The sequence below is a fragment of the Urocampus carinirostris genome, chromosome 8 (assembly GCF_059441175.1).
Source record: "Urocampus carinirostris isolate Australia breed hairy pipefish chromosome 8, RoL_Ucar_1.0, whole genome shotgun sequence".
Classification (NCBI taxonomy): Eukaryota; Metazoa; Chordata; class Actinopteri; order Syngnathiformes; family Syngnathidae; genus Urocampus; species Urocampus carinirostris.
Genome location: NC_142356.1, coordinates 37,126,057 through 37,146,437, shown reverse-complemented (window position 1 = coordinate 37,146,437; position 20,381 = coordinate 37,126,057). Strand labels below are relative to the sequence as shown.

At 38.8% G+C, this 20,381-nt stretch overlaps 1 protein-coding gene across 1 annotated transcript in view; it reads right to left on the bottom strand.

Moving 5' to 3' along the window:
* Positions 1 to 11,219: 11,219 nt before the first annotated feature.
* Positions 11,220 to 20,381, bottom strand: part of LOC148361795 (uncharacterized) — a 52,849-nt gene continuing 43,687 nt past the window's right edge. Inside the window, exons 3-5 of the mRNA XM_088343199.1 lie at positions 15,054 to 15,236; positions 13,746 to 13,849; positions 11,220 to 11,350 (exon numbers count right to left, since the gene is read on the bottom strand). Coding sequence (XP_088199325.1) covers positions 11,288 to 11,350; positions 13,746 to 13,849; positions 15,054 to 15,236 — 350 coding nt within the window. The 3' untranslated portion in view covers positions 11,220 to 11,287. The remainder of the gene's footprint in view (positions 11,351 to 13,745; positions 13,850 to 15,053; positions 15,237 to 20,381) is intronic.

Sequence of the window (20,381 nt, the reverse complement as noted above, 5' to 3'; positions counted from 1 at the left end):
GTTGCTGGTATGCCTCCACCAGAGGGCACCAACCAGGTTCTGAACTGGGCACAGGTGTGTTCAATCACCACACACTCTTCGTAATGAAATTTTGGACAGCACACGTGTTTGAGTCATTTAATTTTCACTTTTGTTGCTACATAAGATTTGTTTTTTTGTTTCCTGTTTCTTGTTATGACACGTTGTTATTACTTTAGTGCCAGTTGTTTGTTACTTTGTTCGTTGCTTTTCCTCCGCTATGCCAGGTTGGTTGGTTTTGTTTCTCGTGTTTTGTTGGAACATATTGTTAATTTGTTTATTTGTTCCTTGCTTTTCCATTTTTAGTTTGTTCTTTGTTCCTGGTTTGGACATTGTCAGATTTAGTTTTGTTTGGAAATTTTATTGTTTTGTGCTCACTTGTTATTGTACCTCTTTTTGGTTTTGAATACTATCACTCTTTGTGAGCACACCTGGCTTTGGTCCAACCTCAAAACTTAACAACCGATTTATTAAGTGACAATACACTTTACAAACACAACAAGGCACCCATTTATTCACAGCAAGAGAAACTATTTTGAATACCGCAACAACATTAGCAATCTACGATGTCATAGTCGTCTGCTACCAGTGACCGAGACGATCTGGATTAAAGCCGAAATGGGCAAGATGAGTTAAGGCTTTTTAAAAATATGTTTTCCAATATAAAAATAGTCATGTGGTGTACAAAATTTGAAATGATAAAAAAAGTATAATATCCAGGGAACACGTGTAAGTTCCTTGCAAATGCCCCCGACCCCTGCCTCTGCACTACGTCCAAATGTTTATTAAGGCGACTGCCTCTGGGGTAAGTGCCCATAATAATCTCACATTTTATTTTGTTAATATCATCAGATTTATCTAACTAATGTATTTTTCATTTTTCATTCTCGTTTGAATGCAATTTTGGTGATCGGGAAGATATATTTAATTGCTATTTTGGGTTTACTTTGATGCTTTTGTGATACCCTCATAAACGTGTGAGATAACTTTATTTTTAGAGAAAATCAGCACTTTATGATGAAAAGTATTGAACTCCATTTTCATTATGTTATTTATTTCCATGGTCGTAAAGCAAAGAGTGTTAAGAGTATTGCTGCAGTGTGTTCTATGAGCATAGGAACCTTTTTGAGGTACCTGTTCACCGTTGTGCTTTCCAATGTAACTCATTCCCCAGTCAGAACAGTGAGTTCAGAAAAGAAGAGTGGTTCATTCCAATGCATAATTCCTTTATTTTACAGAAACCTCAAGTGTGAGGCCTAGACCACTTTTAAATCAATATTCTTGCGGAGTACCTGCCTAAAACTCACCACAGGAAATGGTGCCCCTATGACCCAAGGGGTTACGGGATCCAACCAACTAACTAACCAACCAACCAACCAACCAACTAACTAGTATCCGGTGTTGTTTGGGACCCGTAACACATTTAGAAGGTTGGGAATGGACCAATTAGTTTTTAATTATTTCATATAAGGAAATTTAATTCATTATGCGAGCAATTCGAGCTACCACACTCCTGGAAAGATGAAGCTTGTATGAAGAAATACACCAGTACTTTACAGCAGTCCCAAACACAGTGGTGCTATTGTTCCAATCACAGAGAGAGCAGTGACAAAATCCAGAAGCCTTCCTTGTCAGTGCAGATGAAAGGGCCACGATACGGCTAATTACTTTATCCGCCCAAGCAGCTTCCCTCTTACTATGGTTTGACTCTCAGATGTTAGGTGCTGAGATGTCACACTGGTAATTAAGAGTTGCAATCCACGCTTTTGCTTGGCCTGGTCCACCGGTCCAGTTCCAGCACTGTTTTTCAAGAAACAGTATATGATGATCAAAACGCGAGCAAAGGAATTTTCCCGGAAAGGCATTGATTTCCTTGTTTATTTTCATATGTCTGAAATGGCTTTTACATTACACAACCCCAAGCAAAATGTATGGATTCACCAGTCTTAGGCAAGCCCTCATTCAGACATTTTATACTGTAGAAAAAACTCAGATCAAACATGAAACAATGGTAAGGTCATTCCAAAGTGAAACATATTGTTATTTAGAAACACAAAAATAAATTAAGAAAACACATTGCAATGGGCTGTGAATATTACTTTTATAGTGCAAGTGCAAGGAAATTAATATGGAATTACTAAATACTGAGGAAAAAAATATGGAATCATTAAAAAAAACAAAAACAAAGAAATGACAATAAAAACATATCACTCGTGTTTAGTTGCAGTACTTTTGGCTTTTATGACAGCTCGCGGTATCTGAGGTGTGGACTTGATGTGTGACAAACGGTATTCTTCATCAATCTGGTGCCAACTCTCTTTGATTGCCAGTTGCCAGATCATCTTTGCAGGTCGGAGCCTTGCTGTGGACATTTTTTTATTTCAATTTCCACCTCAAGTTTTCAATTGGTTTAAGATCTAGACTATTTGCAGGCCATGTCATTGACTGGATGCTCTTTCTCCTAGGAATGCTTTCACAGTTTTTGCTCTGTGGCATGATGCATTGTCATCTTGGAAAATGAGTTCATCCTCTCCAAAATATTTTTTCGATCAAAAGAATAAAACATCTGTCCAAAATGTCAATGTCAATTTGTGAATTTATTGCAGATTTGACCACAGCCATCTTCCTAGTGCATTTTCCTGACATACAGCCCCGTATCATTAAGGACTGTGGAAATTTTGATGTTTTCTTTAGGCAGTTCTCTTTGTAAATCTCACTGGAATGGCACCAAACAAAAGTTCGAGCATCATCATCTTGTCCAACACAGATTTGTGGCTCATCATTGAAGATAACCTCTATCCAGTCATCCACAGACCATGATTATCTCTCCATAACGCTTTTGTGTTTAAGTGTCAACGATGGTTTCCTTTCCTATATGAAAAGCCCATTTACTTTAGGGGATTTTGCAAAAATCGGTCACATACATTTTCTCTTCATTTGTCCTGTCGTGCATGTTCTGTTTTTATTACATATGGCCTTTAGTTGTTTGTCTTGACGCCTACATGTCTTTGTTGGCTTACCAGTATGCTTGACTTTAACAAACAACCCATGCTGTTTGTGCTTGGTCCAAATCCTTAAAACAGCTGACTGTGAACAGCCCACATCTTTGGCAACCATACGAGTAGAGTTATTTCCTTCAAGAAGTTTGATGATCCTGTTTTTGGTTTCAATAGACATCTCTCTTGTTGGAGCCATGATTCTTGCCAATCCACTTAGTCCAGGAGCCCTCGAAGGTGTGATAACTGCACTGTTTTCAACTGCTGACTAACAAGCAGACTTAATCTAAGACAGGTGCCAAATTAAGGAAACGAAATTGACTGGGTGTGCCTTTATTTTCTACTCAAAATGCACTGATTCCATATTATTTTCCTCAGAATGGAGTGATCCTATATTTTTTTTCCTGTGCATGGATTATAAAAGCAGCATTACTGATTACCATGAAGTTTTTAAATCAAATTTATATTTGTGTTTCTGAATGCCAAGGAGTTGCCCTTTTGAAAAACCTTATTAAGTTTTAATGCTTTGTATTTGAGTTTGTTATACAGAATGAAATGTCTGAGTAAGTACTTGTCAAAGACTGATGATTCCATACTTTTTGCCAGGGCTTGGAGCTACTACCAAAAGTTGGGCTGAATTGTTAAACAGTTAAATGTTAAAAGACACAAGTTAAATACTTTATTAATCATATGTTACCAATGCATAACTAGGTTCAAAGAACCCTGATGCCTTTTTTCCACCGTGCCTTTCTGCTTTTATCTAACTTCAAGCAAAGCTGTTTGGTGCAGAACATTTAGGTTAGAGGAATGAGAAGGGAGAGTGAAGTGGATAGTTGGAGAGTGACTTCATGCTCGTCCCAGTGTTTTCATTTGTTTTTATTTGTAGTTGTAGCATGAACACGTTGAAAGTACAAGGCCTGCTTCAAGTACAGTCACAACGCCACCCAAAACCCCAAGAAAGATGACAAAATAAATTTCTTTGAGCGTGTCGAAGAAATACACATACTTGCACACGCATCATGAGAGAGCCTTAAAGTGACCTGGTCTATTATTTAGAACCTCTGGCTCACATCTGAAGAGCAGGGCGATGCTGTACACTCAAAAACCTCGACGACCAGATAATGAAAGTATCTTATTCAGATCTGGACGCTTCTCCATTTACTGGAGACCAGTACTATATGTGTCATGTCGGGAGCAAACCTCTACACAAAAAAACAAAGCTGCCTCGAAAGGGATGGGCGCTGCCAGGCTGTACCCTCACAGGACACACCACTGAAAGTCAGGGTTAAGGGATCCCCGAGCCGTGAGTGGTAACAAAACAACTCCATTTATTAAAAAAAAAAACGATATCGATTTCAATAATTGGCAAAAATACATGAACTATAATATAACTGCATTTTTTCATAATGTGAACTAAAATAACGTAATTTGCTCAATATCTTAAAAATAAAGTTGATACGGCAATAAATGATCAAATGTCTCTGATTGGCTTTCCTGCCATAGTGGCAACAGATTTTTTTGTTCAAGAACAGTAACATGTTCACTATTTTGGCTGCCGCTCGTTGCCTTCTGCAGGTTGAGATTTTTTCATGTGTTTATGTAAATGTTTATGTAAATGACACCTGGCATTGTCCTTTTCTGTAGTTGAACAAATGTCCACCCCGCACTGCACTTCCTATTTGCCTCTGTCATTTTTAGCTTCTGGTAGGGCGTGCGCAAAGACTTTAGTCTCAATCCCAGGACAATCATATCGATTAGATCCAAGTACTTGCCTAGTACCGATAATTATGATATTTGGATCAATCCGCCTACCTCTAATATTCACAATCAGAGGTCACAGACTTCCCTGTATGGAGCACCTTTCCTGTATGTTTTGAATTTCTCCCTCCTCTTAACTCACCTAAGCCTTATAATCAGCTCACCAACAAGTTCTGCAGAAGCCTGATAATGTCCCTGATCATTTTAATCAGTTGCGTTGGAAGATAGATATCATTCGTAGTGTAAAGACACTTTTTTTTTGCTTTCAAAATATCAACCAAATTCAACATTTGACCTTTTTTTGGTACAAAATACTAGTACTCAGGTTAATGGTAAATTTAGCAAATTAAGAGGAAACAGAGCACGCAACAATTTCCGTGAGGTCATAATGTGTGAATATAAATGATAAAGCTGACTCATGAATCAAAAGTCAAAGCATGTACCAGTTGGGCAAAATAAGGATTGAAAAAAAAGTGATTCTAACTTGCCAGGGCAATCAAAAGAAAAGCCATTCTTCTTACTCTATGACAGTTGTAGGCAGTCAGGGCCTCCAAGGCCATCTCAGCTGGCTTAAAATCATTTGAATCATCCATCCGTTATCTGCACCGCTTATCCTCAGTAGGGCCGCGGGAGTGCTGGAGCGCATCCCAGCTATCTTCGGGCAGTGGCCAGGGGACACCCTGAACTGGTAGCCATACAGTCGCAGGGCACACAGAGACAGACAACTCACTCGCTCATTCACACCTAGGAACAATTTGGACCGGCTAATTCACCTGACATGCATGTTTTTGGGAAGTGGGAGGAAACCGGAGCGCCCGGAAGAAACCCACGCAAGCACGGGGAGAACATGCAAACTCCACACAGGAAGGCTGGTAGCTGGATTTTATCCCATGACTTCAGAAGTGTGCCTCGGACGTGCGAACCACTCAGCCGCCATGCTGCCCTGTATGAATCATTTTATGTTAATTATATTTTGTCCATGAGCGACGGAACATCGACTTGTTTTCTTGTCTGTGTTGTTGTAATAATAAATCATTCCAAACTGTCTGTCAGGCGTCTTTTACTGCTTTCTCCTTGGTTGTGCTGATTCTAGATGTGTGCTTTCATATTGGAGCATTTAATCAATCACATTTCAGCCATTACTTGTTTCCGGGGCCAGAATTCTGCACGGAGGTCTTTACAAGCAGATCTGCAAGCCCTGAGGAGTTACATAGTGAAAATGAAACTGTTTTTTTGCCAATTAGATTTCAACTTGGCGACACTCAGAAATGCTAGAAGGCGTAAGAATACATCAGCTAATGTATTAATTGGGTTTTTGTGAACCCAAAATGGCAGATTAGGAGAAGAAATGGTGCACGTATGTAAAGCCCACCTTTCATAAAGAAATCTAAGTTAAACAAGTCTGTATAAACATTTACATCTTTTATAATTTTTTTGTCTGCAGAGGTTACATTAACCGACAATTTTCCATCACTTATTAAGACTTGACGGGAAAATGTTAAGGCTGTTTGTCACTTTGATCGGTTGAAAATTGGACCATGTACCACAACACCAGTATGTCCTTAAGACGTGCGGAACTTAGTGAGAGAGAGGCAGAGAGACAAAGAAGAACAATGATGAGTGGATGATTAAGAAAATAGAATAAAATAAATATAAAAGGTTAGAGAGAGAGAAGCCCGGCCCAAACTGAACGTTATTATTGATATTCAAGGCCCGATTCGGGCCAATAGCCGGATCGGGCCCGGGCTTAAGATCTTACCTCCGCCGAAGGTCCATGCAATAATATAACGCATCTCACATGTTTATGAAAATCAGATTGCCTCTTCGAGTTGATATTGTGAATGTAGAACCAAGGCTACTCCTTTGCGTCCTACACAATAGCTTCTCAGTCCTTTGAAGAAAAATGTTGAAACTTGTAAAAGTAAATCATCGATTTAAATACCAGGAAACAATCTTCAGATGATGACACATCAAATATTCCCCAAGAAGTGGGTGGATGTTTATATAAGTCCTGTCCATCTGGGATAAAGATCTTCTCTCTACTTCATCTCTTCTTCTGTGGGAAGATGATAGGGAAAAGCTGAAAACATACAAAGAAAACGTAGAGAATGGCACCTTTCTTGCTTTTTCTCTCTTTTTTGTCTCAATTCCCAGTGCGAATGTGTCAGTGAGCTTGCGGTACGCAACAAGATGAAAAGTACAGGCCATCCCTTTGAAATCCTCCTCAAGTCAAAATTACCATTTCATTTCAAGTGCAGCCAGGAAACGGAAAGCGGGGCCACGGCTAACTGCTTTGGGCATATTGTTTGTAAACTTTGGAGAAACATTGTTGCCTGGGAAAATGTGTTGCGTGGGCGGTGCAAGTAAGCAATTGGCGGGAGCACAAAGGAAAAGATCAGGCACGTTTTCTCTATAGGAGGAACACATAAAAGTGAAAATAATGTTCATTATAACCAAAAAAACACCGCTTACCTTTGGTGCTCATAATAGCGTGCCGTTTATCGACCCTACCTGGGAGCTGTTTTTTAGTTAGTCTACATTCTGTATTAAAGGACCAGTATCTCCTTGTGGGCATAATTTGATGTAGTTGGCTTTAATGACCCCTCTATTGACATGAATAAAAAATATATGCTCTATATATAGTGTGTGATGTTTTATCTGAAATATTGATAATCAAGAGAGGTTATAAAGGGTTATAAATCCACTCAAATGTAGCTTTTAGTGCAGGGGTCTCCAAACTTTTCGGAAGGCCGGACAGATTTGGTAAGTTGAAAACCTGCGAGTGCCAACTATTCAGCATGGCCTTTTTTTAACAGTAAATCATCACCCATGTAAATGCCTAGCAATCAGCGTTGCAACCTCGTAGCTCGCCATAGTAGCATTTTCAATTGACTCGCAGGGTCTCATGAAAAAGTTTTTCTGTGCGGTCGCTTCACCTTTTCACAGTGTTCGTTCCCAGTTACATTTTTGTTGTAGGCATGTCTTGTCCAGCAGTTCCCTTGATATTGTATTCTTTAAATGAACCACAATCAAACTCAGTTTTTCTTTTGAATACACACACTTTTGTCTGCGTTGTTGTAACACATCCACAAGTAGAGGGCTCCTGCGCCCTATTGTGTCTTGCGCCCTGTGTATGTGTTAAATACAGAAATAGAACATGCTACGGAGAATGCGCCTTTGGAGGCGAAAATATCGTATACAGTAAAACGCTGTCAGGGGAGGCAGGCGGGGCTTTGCCTTTGTTATATGTCACAGTCTGGACTGGGTACCACACAACATTATTGATTAAGTGGTCCTGGCCTAACCCACTGGTTTCTGTAAAATAAAGAGAGTGTGTGTTGGAATGAGGCTGCCACTCTTCTTGTCTCCATTCATCGATCTGATCTGGGCTCACGCTAAAGTGCACTAGTGAACAGGTACCTCACAAAGGTTCCTACCACTTTGACAAATCACAGCAGTAATGCTGTAAATTCTCTTTGGTTTAAAACCATGGGAAATAAATACATTTTATAATAGAAGACCACTTTACCACACAAATTACACCTGACATTGTCCTTTTCGGTAGATCAAAAAAGGTCAATTTTTAACTTCTAGTGCGGTAGGGTGGATCAATCTGGCTGTTTGCAACTATCTATTGCCGTCTCTTCTAGCATACAAGGCTGTATGCAGCAGGCCAACCAGTGACCAGAAAGAGAGAGAGGCTAGCTCACCCATTAAGATATAGACTTAGAAAGTTGCAGGCGGCACAGGGTGAGAAAGAAAAGAAACAGAAAGAGTAAGACAGAAAAAGTGAGAGAAAGGCTCTGCTATCGGCAGAGGGAAACGGCCCGTTGAAAAAACGTGGACGAGCAAAGTATGGATCCCAGGACAATAGTATCGATCTGATTCAAATACCTGCTTAGTATTGATAATATCGATATTTGGATCGATCCGCCCACCCGTAGCAGGAGAAGCAGCGCAAATACTTCATTTCTAAGTTAAGGTAAGACGATATATATATTTTCTTCTTTCTATACTACAGCTTATATATTGCTTACTCTGACAATCAAATAAGGAATAAAATGTAGCTTTATTCATTTGTAAATTGGACCTTGCCTCACCAAACACAAACCTCACCGCACGTCACTGGATACAAGGAATCCCTACGTCAGCTTTTCAGCAAGCAGCGCACAGGAACCACCCAACACTGACACACGTTTGCGAGAGTTGGTTCATTTGACGAATTTGTATAAATCAATCTCTTCTTAAGAATTTAATCCGTTCCAGGATCGTGCTCGTAGCTCAAATTGCTCTTATAACAACCGAATTTTCCTAACAATTCCTAATAATTAAAAAACAAATCGGTCCACTTCCATCCACCTAAAAGAAGACAAGTGAATCTTAAATACCAATAAAACACAGCCTCCTGATGAAAAAGACACATTCAAATAGTAATTACACACAAAACTACAGTAATAAAAACTTATAAAATCAAGTTTATTATGAGCACCTTAAAAAAATGAGGCTGCAGAAGAAGGAGGGAGTCAGATTCAGTCAGTGCCCTCAAGCGGTCTCTCATGGTAGCCTCTGAGACTTCTCATGAGTTGGATTTTCCTTTGTATAGTGAGCAAGATTTGTGGCAAATAAAACTTTTACACTATATCTCGTGTTTAGAGGAGCTCTTATAAAGAGGCACCACTGTATAAAATTACTTGACATGCAGCTTGATGTGATAATACAGTATATGTTAAACACTCCCACACCCAAATAAAGTTACACAATATTATTATAAGGCAGGGGTCCCCAATTTTCCAACCGTTGAGCGACTTTTTGGAAGTAATTAGCGCAAGGGGCACCCAGTTTTATATGGATTTGAAAAAAATAGCAGGTTAGTTTGATGGATTGCTAGACAGCTAAAAAGATAGCTTGATTGTTAGCTAAAAAGGTAAATGGCTTCAAAAAAAGTAAAAGGTAGCTGGATAGCTGGACAAAAGAAAACAAAAACAACTAACTAGCCAGATAAAAGGTTAAGGAAAGATAGATAACTAGGTAGAAAGGAGCCCAAAATGTAGCTTGATAACTAGCAACAAAAGTCAAATGGATAGCATGCAAAAAATGTAAAAATCTAGCAAGATAGCTTGCTAAATAGCTAAACAGGTGGGAAGGTAGCTAGCTACAAAGCTAAAAAGGTAGCCAGATAGTTTGCTCAAAGAAATGCACATTATTTGCTCATTCGCTTTATGAAACACATACATTGGAATTCGCTTTGTTGTATTTCCTGTAAAATAAATCAATAAAAGGCCGAATAAATAAATTTGTTTAACACACGAAAAGATTCTACTTCTATTCTCATATTTAAAATTTTAAACATAAATATCACTACTTCAATGGATTATTTTTGTCCATGAAGCCCATTAACTGAAATGTATTCTTTTGAATTTTTCAAAACGCAACTTATCCTGTTATTACTTTGTTGTTACTATGAGATAATCAGATTAATTATCAAATTTGGGTTAAATAAGCTCAATCAATCAATTGAAAAAAATATTCATACTAGAAAATTGCAATGACCCAGCCCTGGTGAGCTATTTTCAGAACAGGTCCGCGGTTACTTCAACTGTCCTTTAAGGGAACTATGGTGCTTGCAAACACGAGATAATCGTTTTTGAGAATTGTTGTCACTGATGATATCATTAATTTTGTTACAATCACTGTTTTGTTGATTGATATTTTCAATATTGTAGAAAAAAAAACTTTTTTTAATATGATTAAACTCCTTAAATTCCTTAGTTTACAGAAGGGTCTGTCATGATTACTGATGCGGGGAACCTGAATCTGCTCCTTTGGTGCACACTGCCTCGGATGCTGATTGGCTGCTTATCTCTTTTTAAACCCCCGTCTTCCTGTCACCCTTGGTCAGTCAGTCTGCGAACCTCAGGCCACGCTAGGCAAACCCTTTTGACCCTGACTCTATCTTGTCCTGATTCCCGCTTGATTCCCGCACAACCCCTTTTCTGAACTCGATTATGTTTTTGCTCCACCGTCCCGGCCATCGACCTGTTATTCCCCCGCTCTCGACACTGCCTTCGCTCGCCACGGAACTGCCACTTCCGCATTCCAAACGATCTGCTGCCCGTGACCGATGATCACCGGATCGTGGGTGCAAGCCTTTTCCTCCTTCTAAATAAAGCCAAGAAAAACGAACGCAAGTGGGTCCTGTCTCCGTTTCTGGTCTCTGACAGGATCTCTCATAAGCCTGGGCTTCAAACCAGGTTTCGGGTGATTTATTATTTTTCTTATGTTTATTTGAATATGTGTAAAAAGAAAAAAATATATATCTGAGAAAAAAAAATTAAATTCCAACAAAATGATAGAGAGGATAGAATGAATGATTTTAATTCAACAAAGCAGTTTTTACACTTATTCAAGAACAGCACTAAAAGGACATTATTAATATTTTTATTGTATTTTGTCAAGAATATATATTTTTCAATCTTACCATGACTGACCACGCCGTGGCTAAGTCGTTGAAATCATCAACCGATACCACAAGGGCCCAAGTTCAAGACTATCCATGGATGTGCCATGTTTGGTTGAGCCTGTGGTGTGTAAACAAAATCATTAGTTTACATAACATGTTTACATTTGAATGACAGTGAGCTTGAGAAAGAGCGTGTCAACATGCATTTGTGCAGTGGTGGGCCCTAAAAAGATCTGAATCATTGGGGGCGGCAGTAGCTCAGGAGGTAGAGCGCTCGTCTTGGGATAAAGGGATCCCAGTTCGAATCCCGGCTCGTCCGTGTTACATGTCGAAGTGTCCTTGGGTAAAACACTGAATCCCTAGTACCCCCAATAAGCAGGTCTTACATGGCTGCAATACAAGGCCGCTAATGGGAAATGTGGAGCACATTGTAATTTGGGAAGTCATTGACTTGAAAAGTGCCGTATAAATGCAGATCATTTCATTTCATATGAATTGGATGTTATTTTGTATATGTATACTTATTAAATAATCCAAATCATCTGACACCACCTTTCATTGCTTTTGCCCTGCTTTCAGACATGTGATTGTCTCACATTCAAGCATTTTAACCGATCACATTTCAGCCATGACTTGTTGCCAGGGTCAGAAAACTACTCAGAGACCTTCATTATCAGTTCTGTAAGCCCTGGGGCATAACATATGTGTTGAAAAAGTTGTTGGTTTAGCCAATCAGATGTAGAGTTGCCTCGGCCAGAGCCTTCTAGAAAGCGTAAGGAAACGTCAGTTTCACAAACAATGATTGGCTAGAGGGTGGTAACGGAAGTTTCAGAACAAAAAGGTGAAGAAAAATACAGTATTTCCTTGTCAACTGCTCCAGTCGGATGGAAAGTTTAAACTCTAAATTAAAAAAAAGGAAAACAAAAATGTATTTCAGAAATACAACAGGACATGCTCGTTTTTTAGCATTAGCTTAGATGGTGATATAAAATAACTTGATGGAACTGAAACGCACAGAAAATCTGAACGACCGAGTAATTGAAATCTTCGTGAGAAGAGAGAGGAGGATGGATTATGTGCACGAATAAAAAGGATTTTTGGAGAGTAAATTGTCATTATATTCCTAAGTAATTCTGCAATATTATAAAGTTATGATTGATTCTTTTTTACATGTGTCCAAACTGTAGCTTCAGTAAATGTTTTATAAAATATAATATAAAATAGATATTGGGGGCTGGATTGATTCAGATGTAGTGCTACTGAAGGCCTAGGTGTGAAATGCACAGGCCGCCATTGCATTTGTGTTACCATCATGTGTAAATAAAATAAAGCAATACATAATCGTTGGGCTGGTTTGAGAATGGTTATTTATAATAATCTTTGATGAAACTATTATTGGGCAGCACTGCGGCTGGGTGGGTAGTGCGCAGCCCCACGGTGCGGAGGTAAGGGTTCACGTTGATCTACCACAGCCTCCCCATGTGGAGTTTGCATGTTCTCCTGTGCCTGCATGAGTTTCCTCCGGGCACTTCGGTTTCCTCCCACATTCCCTAAAACATGCATGTCAGGTTAATTGACAAACCCAAATTGTCCCTAAGTGTAAATGAGCAAGTGAGTTGTCTGTCTCTGTGTGCCCTGCGACTGGCTGGCAACCAGTTCAGGGGGTCCCCTGCCCACTGCCCAAGGATAGCTGGGATGGGTCTCAGCACCCCCGCAAATCTACTGAGGGTAAGCAGTGCAGATAATGGATGGATGGATAAACTATTATTTAATTAGGATGGAGCAACATCCAAATTTCATACTTCTTTGACCTTAATTTGTCAGTTGGGGCATAAATCTTTCGACACTATACAATAATATATAAAATGCTTAAAGGGATATTGTGTGTTATTTACTGTAGCTTCTCCGAATGGTAAAAGAAACTTAATTCATTAAAAAAACAATATTGATTTTAATAACAAACAAAATACATGAACTAACAAATAAACATGCAATTTTGAAAATACCTATAGGTGACCAAATTTCTGTTTATCTTAGATAACATGAGGCATGATTTTACGCCATCTCGCTTGTACCCCAAAAACCTCTTCAACTACTTGTTGGTTTATTTTTCTTTGTTTAGTCCATGAATGTCATTTGTTTATTTATTAATTATTAAAGATAAAGAATTACTCTTTGTTGGTGTTTTAAGCAAGTTGATTTCAACTGGTCTTGTAACAGCTCGGACGGATTTTGCCCATGGTCTCGATACATTGCATTGTATTGTTGCAGTTTTGACCATCCGGCAAAGGCAGTCAAAGCTTCAATATCACGTCTCCTGTGGTCACAGTCCATCTTTGGTGGTTTAGCTCAGTTTTCAAGACTCCAAGTTTTTATAAGGCTTTTAATTTTTTTGCGGCTCTGAAAATAAAAGAACTTTTGTCTTTGTTTTTTAGGTCTGTCATGGCTCTTTCAAAATTATGGATTGCCGACCCATGAACTAGTCGGTTGTCAATAGGGACAAGAACTCTTACCTCAACTTCCTTTGTTGTTGTTGTGCATGCTGGCGGAGTCTCAAGGAGGCCCACTTCTGAGCCACAAATAAAATGCATGAACAGAGAAGAAGAGTATGTAGGAGCTGTTGAAAAAAACAAAGGTATGACGGTTGGAGAAGAAAAATAAGACTACAAGCCAGATGATAAAAAAACGGGGACATTTTTGACCTGTGTCGGGAGAAACACGTTCCTTGAAAAAAACTACTTTTTCTGGTAACAAATACTGCAATTTGTTTTTAATAAAATTTTGTAACTCAACCTTTCATTGAACCCCTTTATGAAAGAGTAGAAAGAAGAAAGCCACATAGCAGACACAAATAACATGTGAAACAAGGTACTCGAGTCAGATGAGACCAAAACCGATCTTTCTGGGCTGAATGCAAAGCGTTAAATTCGGCTTAGGATTAACACTGCACATCACCCAGAAAACACCATTCCCACTGTCAAAGATGGTGGTGGCAGCTTCATGCTCTGGGGTTGCCTTTCTTCAGCACACACTATGAAGATTGTTAGAGTTGATAGAAGGAGCTAAATACAGGGCTGTTGGGGTCTGCAAGAAACCTAAACATGGGGTGCATGTTCAAATTCCAACAGGACAATGACCCTGGCCTAGGCAAAATATACAATGGAATAGTTAAAAACTAACAAGATAAAGGAGTAAGATGGCCAAGCCAAAATCCAGACCTTAATCTTATAGGGCATTTGTGGTAAGATCTGGAAAAGGCTGTGCACAAAGGATCTTCATCAAACCTTAAGGAAATTGTTTTTTGAGGAAGAAAGAGCAAATATCTATGTTTCAAGATGTAAAAAAATGAAAGAGACATACCCAAAAAGACAGGACGTTGTAAAAAAGTATTAACTATAGGGGGGGAAATATTTTTGCAAAACTTACATTTTTGTATTTTATTTGTTAGCACAATATAAAGATTTTGAAAATTTTTGTTTTTTTTCTCACGATTGTGTCTTTCATGTTGTTGATTCTTAGGAAAACGATTTTGATTTTTTTCCATACGTTTAAAGCTGGAAATAAGAGGGGTTTGGGGGCCAATACTTTTGCAAGGCACTGTAACATTACTTTTTTTTCAGTACCACACCCAACACTGCTTCTGAGCTACAAATGAAACACAAAAACACAGGGAAAGAGTGCTCGAGAGCTGTAGAAACAAACAAAGATGCAACGGTTGGAGAAGCAAAACAAGACAACCGACGAGATGGGAACAAAAAAGAGGATATTTGCGACAAGATCATCTTACAGGAAGCATACGCTCTGATAATTCATCTGCTGACCTCTCGTACGCAAGCGTGTGGAGGGTGGAGATGACAAGAGTTGTGTTGGCCCCATCTGCATGTCTTGTCCCCGCTTATGTGAGCACGTGCAGCACCGGGCCCCGAGCCAGAACCCGACACTCCTTTGTGGTGGCCGAGGTGGCCATTTGGATCTGCCTTTGATCCGGGGCCAACGATTCATCCCTAAAAGAAAAAGAAGAGCAAAAAAAAGATAAACAGGAAAAAAAGGGAGGGTGAGGAGGAATAAAAGTCAACCCATACAGCCAATTATTGGAGAAACATCAAGGTCTTTCCTGCCCGTGTAAAAAAAAAAAAACAAAAAAAACAAAGAGGGTGTAGTGTTTGAGGGTTGGATTCAGGACAACGCCTGTGAGGCTGGCCAAGGTTGAGGCTTACTAGCCGGATGTGATCATTGAATATAAAAAGGTTTTGCATATTTGCTATGTCACTTTTTTATGCTATGTTTTTGCCAAGATGAACTCTCTTTGGTCAACACAGAGCAGAGGTCACCATGCATACCACACAACGGGTAGAACCAAATCCAGTGATTACCTTTCGCTTTCTGACATGTCGTAATATTGGAATATGTCACTGCCCATATTGGGTCAAAAACAAATTGGAATATAAATACAAAAATATGCAAAATGCAAAGTCCTTTAACGGACAAAGAGCATTTGAGCTTTTAATATGTCACAAAAGCAAAAGACGTAACGTCATAGCCACAAAATTGATTTTTCAACCAAAATATGAAAGCCACAAGTGATGCAATCTGTATTGTAGGATGTGATCCTGAAAATGTAGGAACACAATATTTTCCCCCCAGGGATTTAGGATCTAGCATCGGTATTGTCACACGCCGCGGCCCGTCAATGCCAAGGTTCGACTCATGTCTGAATGACGCTTTAGCCTAAAAAACAACAACGATCCAGATGATAAAGGTTGTGTATCAGAGTCAGATCAGGATGCTTCTACTTCTACCGGTAACCATGGAAACCAGTACTCGCTGTTTTATGTGTGGGAGCAAACTCTCACCTAAAAAAGGCCTGGAGAGGGATGAGCCCTGCCAGGTATTTGCCCAAGACACGCCACAGAAATTGGTATCTCAGATGACTCTGGCGGTTAAGGGCACCGTGATATACTTTCTTCATTTGTAACATTTGTATTTATTTAGTCATAATTGTGTAATTTCAGTTGTATTTTTATAACATAATGTGACCTTATGTGTTTGAGTGGAATACACAATGAAAGACAGTAAACATTAATTTTAGTTCAGAAGAAGATTCTGGAGGAATCACACTAAGTGATGTCAGACTTTTGCCCGTTTTACTAAAATACAATTGATTTCCTCATTAGGGTTGAGCAGCTTGAGTACAATTTCCCCAAAGACAACAAAGCGGACATTTTTGTAAAGAATGATGGTTAAACACGCCAGTCTTCGCACAAGTGAATTACTACAGTCATTGTCTCTTATTTCATTTATGCCCGGAAAATGTTCTTTAAAAAAAAAACCTTCAAAGAAACTGCTCATCTGTTTTGAGCCTCTACAGAGACCCCTCACTAGTTTGCGCTTCAGTTACTGCTGGTTCATTGCTTTACTGATTTTGAATCGTCTTTGTTGTCATTGATTTCGACACATAGTGTATTGTGATCAGCAGACAGCATACAGCAAATCCTATCACAGAGGCAGGTTGTATGTGTGTGTTGGCTGGATGTGACTGTGAGTGCGACTGTGATAGGATGGTGTATCATACCTGTCAACCTCAAGGGCTCCATGCCCTTACAAGCTGTCGTATTTTCCCTTACAAAATACAAAATAATCTTACACCATATTTTTTTTCCAAACGTGTTTATTTATGTAGTTTAACATGGTATATTGTACATGTGTTTCGTTATATCATATATATTGTTGATTAGCATTTTGTTGTGAGATACTGAGTTGCTCGACATGAGGTTTATCATTAAAAAAGTTCAAAAATTAAGTAGCTTGGGCGTTCACTGTAGAAGGAAAAAATACATGCAAATATAATTAAGTAGAATAATACATTTTCTAATTCAAATTAATAATTCATTTTCTGCATTAAATTATTGTTGGTAATATAATGATTAAAAGGACAACCACAAACCTGTCTTTTTTCATTTTCTCTTTTTATATTTCCTTTTTTTCCTAACTTCTTTATACAACATAATAAATCGTAATATAATGCATCATAGCAAGTGAGCCGTTTGAGAGCCAGCTCTCTTTGATGAGTTGAGCCAAAAAAGCCGGTTCTCTAAAAAGAGACGGACTTCCTTTCACTACACAACTATCACATGAAAGCCGATGTTTTTTAAGACCACATGTATTTCAAATGTACTTAATCAACCCCTCATCGGTATGATGCATCATGGGAAATCCCCAGGAGGTAGACGCATGCGCACAGTAGCATCAATGCTCGCTTCGTTTGCAACAAAAAAAAACGATACCGAGATAGAGGATACCGCGGCGAACTCGTTTGACTTGATTGATTTGCCGTTTCTTGATAGTCAGTGTTTACCGGATGGTACCCATAATTGACAAATTTGCGTTTTTCCGTAAAGATTTTCTTGTACGTCGGGCACTTCTTAAAATGCATAATAAACGTACTTTGTACGGCAAAAATGTACAGGTTGACAGGTATGATGTATGCTGTAAGCTAACTGACAGCTGACTCTCAGCAGCTTGTTACATAAAAAAAAATATCAATTAAACTGGACTCTGAGGAGGCCAGAGAGTGCAAAGAAATGAACACCAGCGAAGCTCTGTGGATATTTAGCGGTTCTGGGATGTGACTGAGGCTGTGCCAGGAGAGAAGCTAATAACGAGGCTGCAGGTCCAGCCTACTGCTAGGCTAGGTTTAAAATTCTTTTAAACCACCCCTGCCCAGTCTGAATCCCACGAGCGCTAGATCCATTACCTATGAAATGGATGACCTGGAGCTTAAACTCGCGGGAAACTACTCATTTGTGACTCTCGTATCTTAATCATCATAGAGACCTGGCTCAACCGGCAATCCCCGATGCTATCGTGCAGCTAGCCAGCCGCTCTTTAAATTGCTTTCTTACACTGGAAGAAGCCGTCCAATTTCAATGTAATTTTGAATGATTACATTGAAGACCATTCATTCAACTGCTATTCAGTGTTCTGCGTTTTAGTTTGTAGATCTATAATTGTTATTTTTTACAGTCGTATATTCTCAGTCGGTAAGGACGAGGTAAGTTTGACCCTTGGAGAAAGGACTTCACTACTTCAGAGGTTTTCACGTTTTGCGGGGGGGGTTCTGGTCCCCAATAACTGCAATAACCTAGGGGTTACTGTTTTTTAAAAAATTGTCTTCTTGGCATCCAGAACTAACAAACATGCTGAGCCATTGAAAAAAAGCCGTATTTGGAGGTAGGAATTGTGCTGGGTAATCAAACTTGGCATTCAGAAAACTCGGAAATTTCTTGAAGGACAGTGTCTCTGTAGAAACTTACACACACTAAAGTTGAACTTTTTAAGAGCCATCGACGGCGGGCCATGGTGTGCCATTGCGGGGTAATAGCATTTTGGACTTTTCATGTTTATTGTTTCTTTCGTTTCAGCAAACATCACTTATAATGAACGAAATGAACAAATGACCTAATGAGAAAAATAGTTAATGGGTTAAATACGAGCTAAAGATCATAAAAAAAGAACTATGATAATGAGCTCAAAGCACCCACAACATCATTGCAATAATGATGTTTTAGCAATAGTTTGTACCTTTTACTTCCTTTAGAAACATTGTAATGCAATACAGCACTTATCTCAATGCACAGAAAAAGAACTGCAATTGTCCCCTAAGGGGCTAAAGTACATTTACATACTCATTAAAACATGTAAGGTACACACCCACGAACCCACTTACTTTCCGCCAATACATGTGAGATAGGGTAAGGCTGGACACACAGTCCTACTTTGCTGTTCATTTAATTCCAGTATGTTGGCCTAGAGAGGGATGGGTACAACCAGGCTTGCCCAAAGCACCCCACAGCAAGTAGTGCCCCCCACGACCATAGTGGTTGAGGGAACCAACCAACAAACCAGCCAACCAACCAACCAAAGAAGCAACTTATGATTATTATATTCATCATTTTTTATTAATTGTCAATGAATCGCTCAATTATTCTTTCAATTAATCGATCAATCGGATTTTAAAACAAAACAAAATGCATATTCAATTTTTCCTCTATCCAAACTTTGAAGTTTAGGGAAGATACAAAAATAATGCAAAAACAACAGAATATTCTATAATACAAAACAATAAAAATTCAAGTGTTTTTCAAATAGCTGAACAATAAACAATAATACACCCAAATGTATGCAAGACACCTGCGAATATGCAAAATAAGAGAGGCAACATCGGAGGAGAATGCGAGTACTCCCTCGGATATACATTGTTATTATAAAGCACTTTCAGCTGTATTTTTGTATCTGAAAAGTGCTGTATAAATAAATTTGGTTTTGGGTGAAATTGACCTTGAGCATCAAAAATATGGTCTCAAAGCACCCAAAAGACTACTACAAGTTTGTGCCTGATTTAAGATGAAATTTAATGTATCCCTTTATTTGCGTTGCATTAACGTGATGCCACATAAATCGCACAACACAACAACTCAATGATATCATTTGTTGACAAAGATTTGCATAATTGATAGTTTCATATATGATAGTAATTGTTATTGATTTGTTGTTGCAGCCCTCAATTCCAAGCAATGGCGTAATAAGGGCTTAAAGTTCAACCATTTCAATTTCGCTGCTATTATCTGCATTTTTGAGACAAATGAACGCATGAATTCATAGAAAAGGGTTTTCACAATTTCGGAACAGAAACTACTTTTAAATTCAGCATGTGTGTGGGGGGGAAGCTGAAAACTTCACACACCATTTCTGTCTTCCTTTGTCCTTCAGGACAACAACACACTCATTGATCACCAAGGACAAGATTTCTATTGTTTTGAGTCTTGTGTTTGCCGCTGCCGATTTCCCTTCATGGTGTTTTTTTTTTTTTTTTTTTTTTTTTTTTGCATTCATTCTCCCGAGACCTCCACAGCTAACAATTGGGTATTCTAACTCTACTGAACATTAATAGAATCTTGCCATTGTCCCACAAATTGAAGTTGTTTGTCCTTGCAGTTTTTGTTCTTGAGAGATCCTTGTGAGTTGCTATCCTTGTCTCATGGTACTTTCTGATCAGAATGTAAAACCGACAAATTGAAATCCCCCCCAAGAAATGTCACCTGAAAATATGCATAGCAGATCTTTGATGCTGATGGTATTAAATTATTTTA